At 40.1% G+C, this 8,910-nt stretch overlaps 1 protein-coding gene across 1 annotated transcript; it reads left to right on the forward strand.

The window, feature by feature from the left end:
- The first annotated feature begins 472 nt into the window (after positions 1-472).
- LOC139125777 (3'-5' ssDNA/RNA exonuclease TatD-like) lies at positions 473-1,324 on the forward strand. The gene has a single exon (XM_070691872.1). It carries the CDS (start codon positions 473-475, stop codon positions 1,322-1,324), a length of 852 nt encoding a protein of 283 aa, XP_070547973.1.
- The last annotated feature ends 7,586 nt before the right edge of the window (positions 1,325-8,910 follow it).

Consider the following 8,910-nt stretch of genomic DNA (forward strand, 5'->3'; position numbering starts at 1 on the left):
GACTACAATGCCATTGTTGACCTCCTGGAGTTCCTGATGAAGAAGCTGGTGGGGCCTAACATGCCAATTTTGGCACTTTACAATCACCTGAGCCCATGCCAGGATACCTGAAGGCGCCAAAGTCACTGACACCTGCCGGAAGACCATGGAGGGTTTGTGTCATCGGATGGACTGGAACATCCACGAGAAGACCCGCATCAACCCACCAAATACTCCGGCTGTCATGGTCCAGTGGAGGGTCATGTCGGCTCTAGTACATGACCTGGACCCAGTGGACTGTGACTGGGTATGGCGTTGGACCGGCAAGGCAGCCCAGGAGCACCCTTGCCCACCAGCAGCAGCTGCCGCCAAAGTGCCAGAAAGGCCAACGATGATTCCAGCAGGGTACCAACGGGAAGCCAAGTCCGCCTAGGAAACATCACTTCCTTGCTCACCAGCGGCAGCAGCTACCAAGGAACGAGACCACCCGACGATGGCCGCGGCAAGGTACGTACGGGGAACGGAACCCAGCCAGGAATCTCCACACCCAAAAGCCATGGATTCTCATTTTCACTTGGATCAGACAATAAAACAACTCAGGAAAGGCAGCCGAGTCACAACATCTGCTCAACTCATCAAAGCCAATCCGAGCATCCGACCTAAAATACCAGTCCAAGTGGTTGGAGGAGTGGAGGTATACTGCGACACGGAAACCTTCCCTGAAGACCTGGCCCGGGAACCGGGGTGGAAGATTGCCATCGGCCTCCACCCCAAAGCAGCCATCGGAGCAGACAACCAGGTATTGCAGAAGATCAGACGCCAAGTTGCATCCCCACAAGTCGCGGCTCTAGGGGAAATCGGACTTGACAGAATCGTGGGCAGCGACAAGTGGACGAGACAAGAGGACATCTTCAGGGAACTCCAGAGAATGGCCAACCCCGCCAAACCAGTCGTCCTACACCTCAGAGGTGCGGCCGGGGATAAGCACGCCTGTGGTAAACACGCCCTAGCTCTAGCAACCATCAAGGAGATGTGCGACTCATCCCAGCGTATCCACATCCATAACTTAGCGGGACAGCCGCGCACCCTTCGGAGATGGCGCCAGGTGTTCCACAACTGTTACTTAATGATGGTGACGGACTTCAATGACAGGCAAGTTGAGGCCCTGGCCCGCATCCTCCTGGAGATGGATTCGCCATATCTTATGCCACGGCCCGACCAGCGATACAACAACCCCACATACATCGGTGACATGGCGCAGGAGGTGGTAAGACATCGTGGTGGAGACATCAAGCGCCTCCTGCATGAGGCGATGAGCAACACCCGCCGTCTCTATGGGGACTAGAGAGGTCCAGAAAACCTGGATTGGAGAGGGACTCGTGCCGGGGTTTATAGAGCCAAGAAAAAAATAGACAACGTTGTAAGATACAATCCATATATGATGAGCCTGAAGGCAAATTTCTACTTGTATTTTTGTAATTGAATTGAATTGAATTTAATAATCTGTGGTATTTTTGTGACAAGATGAATAAAACTTTTGTTTTCAACCACAGGGGTTTTGGCCAAGACAGAAATGGAGCATTCAAGGAAGCATTTTCATGTTTAGGAGAATTGAGGTTAACTCGAACCAACACCTGTAAAATAACCAGATATGAACTGAAAATGCTCACGTTTCATTATATATTGTATTATATGTAAATTTGAACCTTTGCCATATGTTTTCAACTTCATTGAAAGTAATATGATCAGTATATTGAACAACATTCACCGCCGATTAATTCTAAAAGTTCATGAAGTATACAAATATGTAAATGTCTTAAAAATACAAATTTTTACATTTCAGGAAAATTTCCACATATCTAACTGTTGTCATCTCTGTACGTCTGTGTACCAAATATGAAAGCTGTCTGTCCAGGGGTTTTAAAAAGGAAATACTGTTTAAGATTTTTTGACCAAAAATGACAAAATTGCTCAAAAATAGTAATTTTCTAAATTTTGTCATAATTTCTGAAATTAGAAGAGTACAAATTAGAAGAGTAACACCCTTGCAAAGAGACAACCCAAATTTCAGAGCGATTGGGTTGACGCTTTCAGAGAAGAAGAATTTTTACTGAAAATGAGAAAAATCACAAAAAAATTCAGCAAAAATACAAAATTAAGGATATCTTCACAATATTCATAAAACTGTATAAGGTTTACCTAAGGTACTTGCACACAAATTTTCAAAGCAATCAAAAAAGCGGTTCTTGAGTTATTTATTCTTAACCATTTTCACATTTTGTAAGCTCATTTGCATAATTTTGGCAATGCAGACTTCATTTGAACAAAATCCCATCTATAGCCCAGGATGCATCCACACACCAAATACCAAGCTGAAACGTGCAGCGGTTTGTGTGTTTTTGATGTTGACGGACATACTGTACGTACATACATACATACATACATACATACATACATACATACACACATACATACAGACGCCATCAACTTCAGCCTATACGATAAACTCACATTGGTATAACCAAATATGAGCTAAAAAGGCAAGAATAAACAATTGCGCTATCAAAGATACCTTTAACTATCCGTGGATTTCACACACTTAATTGCCCTGTATTACCAAATTGAAATGGTAAACATATGAAGGTATCTTTGATAGCCAGGGGTAATTAATTTGACCTGAAATTGTGTTTATTCTGGCCTTTTTCTAGTTGTTACCTGATTTTCGTGCCATATCATTCTTATATAGAACCACAACTACGCAAGTACGAACTCATACTTGCAATTCCACACATACGCCTCAAACGCAATCTATGAAACTTCACGAGTGCCTGTGGGTTATCTGGTCAAGCTTTGTGTGAAACTAGAATAAGTAGAAGTGTTTAAAACAATGGACAATATGTTGTTTGTCCTGTCTGTTTGTTCTTTGTCCCTGTAAGGCACTGTGAAATTTAACGTTACCATGAACTGTTACAAGCAAATAAGGTCTGAAAGGTAGGTACTCGAGGTCATCTTAATTCCCTTCAAATCGAAGGGGATTAAGGAGCACTGCTTCCGAAAACATCTTCCCCGATGCCTCCGTGAAGATTCAGGACGCGTCGACTACAATGCCATTGTTGACCTCCTGGAGTTCCTGATGAAGAAGCTGGTGGGGCCTAACATGCCAATTTTGGCACTTTACGATCACCTGAAGGCCCAAGCACACGCCAGGATACCTGAAGGCGCCAAAGTCACTGACACCTGCCGGAAGACCATGGAGGGTTTGTGTCATCGGATGGACTGGGACATCCGCGAGAAAACCCGCATCAACCCACCAAATACTCCGGCTGTCATGGTCCAGTGGAGGGTCATGTCGGCTCTAGTACATGACCTGGACCCAGTGGACTGTGACTGGGTACGGCGTTGGACCGGCAAGGCAGCCCAGGAGCGCCCTCGCCCACCAGCAGCAGCTGCCGCCAAAGTGCCAGAAAGGCCAACGATGATTCCAGCAGGGTACCAACGGGAAGCCAAGTCCGCCCACCAGCGGCAGCAGCTACCCAGGAAGAGACCACCCGACGACGGCCGCGGCAAGGTACGTACAGGGAACGGAACCCAGCCAGGAATCTCCACACCCAAAAGCCATGGATTCTCATTTCACTTGGATCAGACAATAAAACAACTCAGGAAAGGCAGCCGAGTCACAACATCTGCTCAACTCATCAAAGCCAATCCGAGCATCCGACCTGATATACCAGTCCAAGTGGTTGGAGGAGTGGAGGTATACTGCGACCCGGAAACCTTCCCTGAAGACCTGGCCCAGGAACCGGGGTGGAAGATTGCCATCGGCCTCCACCCCAAAGCAGCCATCGGAGCAGACAACCAGGTATTGCAGAAGATCAGACGCCAATTGCATCCCCACATGTCGCGGCTCTAGGGGAAATCGGACTTGACAGAATCGTGGGCAGCGACAAGTGGACGAGACAAGAGGACATCTTCAGGGAACTCCAGATAATGGCCAACCCCGCCAAACCAGTCATCCTACACCTCAGAGGTGCGGCCGGGGATAAGCACGCCTGTGGTACACACGCCCTAGCTCTAGCAACCATCAAGGAGTTGTGCGGACTCATCCCAGCGTATCCACATCCATAACTTAGCGGGACAGCCGTGCACCCTTCGGAGATGGCGCCAGGTGTTCCACCACTGTTACTTAAGTTTCTCAGCAATGGTGGCGGACTTCGATGACAGGCAAGTTGAGGCCCTGAGGGACGTCCCCCTGGCCCGCATCCTCCTGGAGATGAATTCGCCGTATCTTATGCCACGGCCCGACCAGCGATACAACAACCCCACATACATCGGTGACATGGCGCAGGAGGTGGTAAGACATCGTGGTGGAGACATCAAGCGCCTCCTGCATGAGGCGATGAGCAACACCCGCCGTCTCTATGGGGACTAGAGAGATCCAGAAAACCTGGATTGGAGAGGGACTCGTGCCCGGGTTTATAGAGCCAAGAAAAAAATAGACAACGTTGTAAGATACAATCTATATCTGATGAGCCTGAAGGCAAATTTCTACTTGTATTTTTGTAATTGAATTGAATTGAATAATCTGTGGTATTTTGTGACAAGATGAATAACAACTTTTGTTTTCAACCACAGGGGTTTTGGCCAAGACAGAAATGGAGCATTCAGGGAAGCATTTTCACGTTTAGGAGAATTGAGGTTAACTCGAACCTACACCTGTAAAATAACCAGATATGAACTGAAAATGCTCACGTTTCATTATATATTGTATTATATGTAAATTTGAACCTTTGCCACATGTTTTCAACTTCATTGAAAGTAATATGATCAGTATATTGAACAACATTCACCGCCGATTAATTCTAAAAGTTCATGAAGTATACAAATATGTAATTAGCTGAAATAAAAATATTAAAGTTCTTTGACTTCTGTCATTGTATTACCACTTTATATAGCAAGTGTAATTACCTTTGGCAAAGTCCTTCAATGCCGAACTGTGAAAGCTCATTAGATATGCAAATTATAATTTGGCTGACATGAAAATGTGAAATGACTTTCGATATTGTTTTAACCTGGTATAATCATCAATGTACATAGCATGTTTTGCCAACTTTGATCAAGGATATCCCAGTATATATCCGTAATTAGAAAAGATCGTTAATTATGCAAATTAGGAATTGGCTGAAGAAAAAAATGCTACATGACTTTCAATAATGTTTTATCATAGTATCTTTAATGTATATAGCAAGGTTCATCAACTTTGGTCCGGTCAATTCAGATATATATCCCTACTTAGCAAAGTTCATTAAATATGTAAATTAGGAATTAGCTGAAATAAAAATGCTTAATGACTTTCAATAATGTTGTATCATAGTATCTTCAATATATGTAGCAAGTTTTGTCAACTTCGGTCAAGTCAATTTAGACATATATCCCTAATTAGGAAAGTTCATTAAATATGCAAATTACGAATTGGCTGAAGAGAAAATGCTTAATGACTTTCAATAATATTGTATTATAGTGTCATTAATGTACATAGCAAGTTTCATCAATTTTGGTCCGATCAGTTCAGATATATATCCCTAATTATGAAAATTCATTTAATATGCACATTAGGAATTGGCTGAAGTAAACATAGGGCCAAAGTCCCTGAAGCTACTATAGACATGGATACAAAATTAAGTATTTCCTGACTGTATGAAATTATCTCACTAAGGTCATCCTAGGGACTTGTAAACCAAATATTAAAGCTGTCTGACCAGCGGTTTTGAAAAAACAAGGAACTCAACAGTTGACAGAGCTCTGCTGTGTTATGTAGAGAATAACCTTTTGTGACACATATATTGATGAAGAAGGTGGATATCTTTGATAGCTCATTTCAGGATGGCCTGACCAAAAATGGAAAAAAAAATCCGTAAAAATTCAGATTTGCATATTTTAACAAATCTAAGTTGGGTTATCCCTAGGGACCTGTATACCAAATAACAAAGCTGTCTGACCAGTGGTTATGAAGAAGATTTTTTACTACAAACGCCTTTTTTTGCGCTAATTTGCATACATACATACATACATACAGACTGACGGTGCACGCCGGATGGATACCCATCCCAATAGCTTCTATAGACTATATTAGTCTATAGTCTATAGTAGCTAATAAACGAGAGTAAATAACATTCTAATGAAAGTAAACAAGACTTGCTTAAATCAAGATTTACGTCATAAAAAAATAAAAAAACAGCATATCTGTCAGGTTATAAAGAATCTTAAGCTGGTTACCTTTATCAGTATTTTCATCCTATTAATCAAGCACATTTTAAATTTCAAATTAACATTGCAGGTAAGTTAGTTGAGACTGTACGTACTCAGAGAAAGTACACTGAAGAAACAAATGTTTGAAACTTAAGAAGTTCAAGGTCATCAAAAGCATTATAAGGAATCATGTTACACTTTCATTGCACTGTTTACACAGATTGCATAATTGCTATAAATAGCACATGAGGAATCTTACAGCCCAGCTTTACCATAAAAACCCTATCACTTTGACCACTCTTTTAATTGACCACTCTATTTTTTTCCTCAAAAAGTAATCTTATTTTATCCTTACCAAGTCAACCATAAATGGAAATTAGAACTTTCTCTATCTCTATTTATTATCATGACAAACTATTATGAACAATTTCTTTTAGATAACATAAATGGTGGTTCAGAATATATCAAAGTTTGGATTCAGGAAAGTTGCCTTTACATGTTTTAATCCTCAATTCACTATGAACTGTCAAAAAATGTTGAACTTTCTGATAATTCCACACTAAAATTATTTTGGCTTTGATGATTTCCTAATTAATTCAATAATTTAAAATCATATTAATTATTTTTTTTTGGGTGAATTGATAGGGTTTATACAGTACAAGAATTACCGTAAGTCAAACTTTGACCAAAAATGACCAAAAAATTCCTTAAAAATACACATTTTCATATTTCATCACAATTTGAACAAATCTAAGTTGGGTTATCCCTAGGGACTTGTATACCAAATAACAAAGCTGTCTGACCAGCGGTTATGAAGAAGAAGATTTTTTACCAAAAACACCTTTTTTGGCATTAATTTGCCTATTTTCAACAATATCAAAAAATTAAAAAAAACAGTTTCTCAAAATCATATTTTTCATCTACACAACAAATATCAAATCAGTAAGTACTGCGGTTCTCAAGATATTTGAGTGGACGGACGCCTCACAAACGGACATACATACATACATACATACAGACTGACGACGGACGCCGGACGGATACCCATCCCAATAGCTTCTATAGACTATAGTCTATAGTAGCTAAAAAAAGAAAACACTGAATTCACTATAAAAGTCCATCTTTATTTAAAAGTTTTGGCAATGAGAGGTTACAGAGCCAGACTGAAAGATAATGCCCAGCGTTACACGTTATGAAGAATACATGAATACAATTATTTTTTGTACCCATATCTCATCCCCAAAATTGAGAAAATGAGGTACTGGCAAAATATCCCAGACCTGCTGTTATTAAAATTGCCAGGAGTTTAAATGGATCTCCAAGAAGTCTGGACCAAAATGCAAATTGTTTGCCAAGAAAGAATCTCTGTTTTGCCACATGAGGCTCAGATAGGCTTGCTTCAATGAAGATCTAGCTGACTGGTTTGGCTTATCATGTGGTATTGCCAGTTGTAATTTCACAACTTGGGTGAAAGCCATCTCCTTTGAGACAATACCACTTATTTACTAGTTACTATCCTCCAAAAGAAAACGTTTTTACAAATTTACCCAAACTGTTCAAAAGACAACATCCAAGGATATACTCAATTTTAGATTGTATCTATAGAGTAGAGATTTTCATCGAAAATCAAGGGATTTAAAACTACACGCCCAAATATAAAGTGACTACAAAACACAACACTGCAGGGATTATCCTTGTTTGCACAAAGAGGGGATCGGTCTGTTTTATTTCAAAGCCATGGAGTGGAAGGGCTTCTGATAATCAAAATTCCAAAGAATCAGGCTTTTTGAATTTGGTACAACCCTGACCAACATTTGGCTGACAAAGGCTTTCTTTGGAAAGCTGATTTTTTTGATAAGATACTTTGAACAGGCCATTCCTCCTTGTGTAAGAGGGGCCCGCCTACAGCAACTTCTTTACAAGTAAAGAATCAAGATGAGAGAAATCATCATCATTATGGTGATGATACACAAATGACAGACATAGTACAGGATGTATCCTGGCAGCAAGAAAGTACCTCAGTATAATTCAGGTATAAATGTGACGATTATTTATCCAAAACAAAATGGGTCCCACAAACATGAAAATATTATCCATCATTCACTATAATTTTAAAATTTGTAGCATTTATGGTTTTGAACCAGGAGAAATTCACTGACAACAGATCACTGTTATAAGTTAATATCTTATGGCAATAATGTTGAAATATTCGTACAAATATTTTATCTAAAATTTATTTGTGACTGCATTGCTTATCAGTATTTATTCTAAGTTTCATTTGTACAATTACATTTTAAGACTGCTGTACATTAAATTATTACCTAATATCTGTAATATCTAAATCCTAAATCCATTCTTTTTTTTAATCAGAACTTGAATCCATGCTATATTATATCAATCTATGGTTATTTTTTGATGTGACATATTTTGACAGGAATATGTTATGATTTCCAAATAATGAAAAACCCTGAGTCACCTAACCTGCCATTTAACTGTTTTAAGACAAGATTTCAATAAGGTATTTTGGAGTTCCATATAGGGTTATACAGAAAAGACTGCCCTTTACGGATGAAGGCTAAGTGGTGAGTACGGCTTGTATAATGTCATTCACTAAACCAAAGTCCATATAGGCGTATTTTGTATGTAACTATTATTATACACTTTTCTCCATTAAATGTAATTTAA

Source organism: Ptychodera flava, assembly GCF_041260155.1.
Source record: "Ptychodera flava strain L36383 chromosome 3 unlocalized genomic scaffold, AS_Pfla_20210202 Scaffold_26__1_contigs__length_13983176_pilon, whole genome shotgun sequence".
Lineage (NCBI taxonomy): Eukaryota > Metazoa > Hemichordata > Enteropneusta > Ptychoderidae > Ptychodera > Ptychodera flava.

Bases quoted from the DNA above. Each gene is read 5' to 3' on its own strand.
- LOC139125777 (XM_070691872.1), top strand. From the start codon at position 473: ATGGCCGCGGCAAGGTACGTACGGGGAACGGAACCCAGCCAGGAATCT.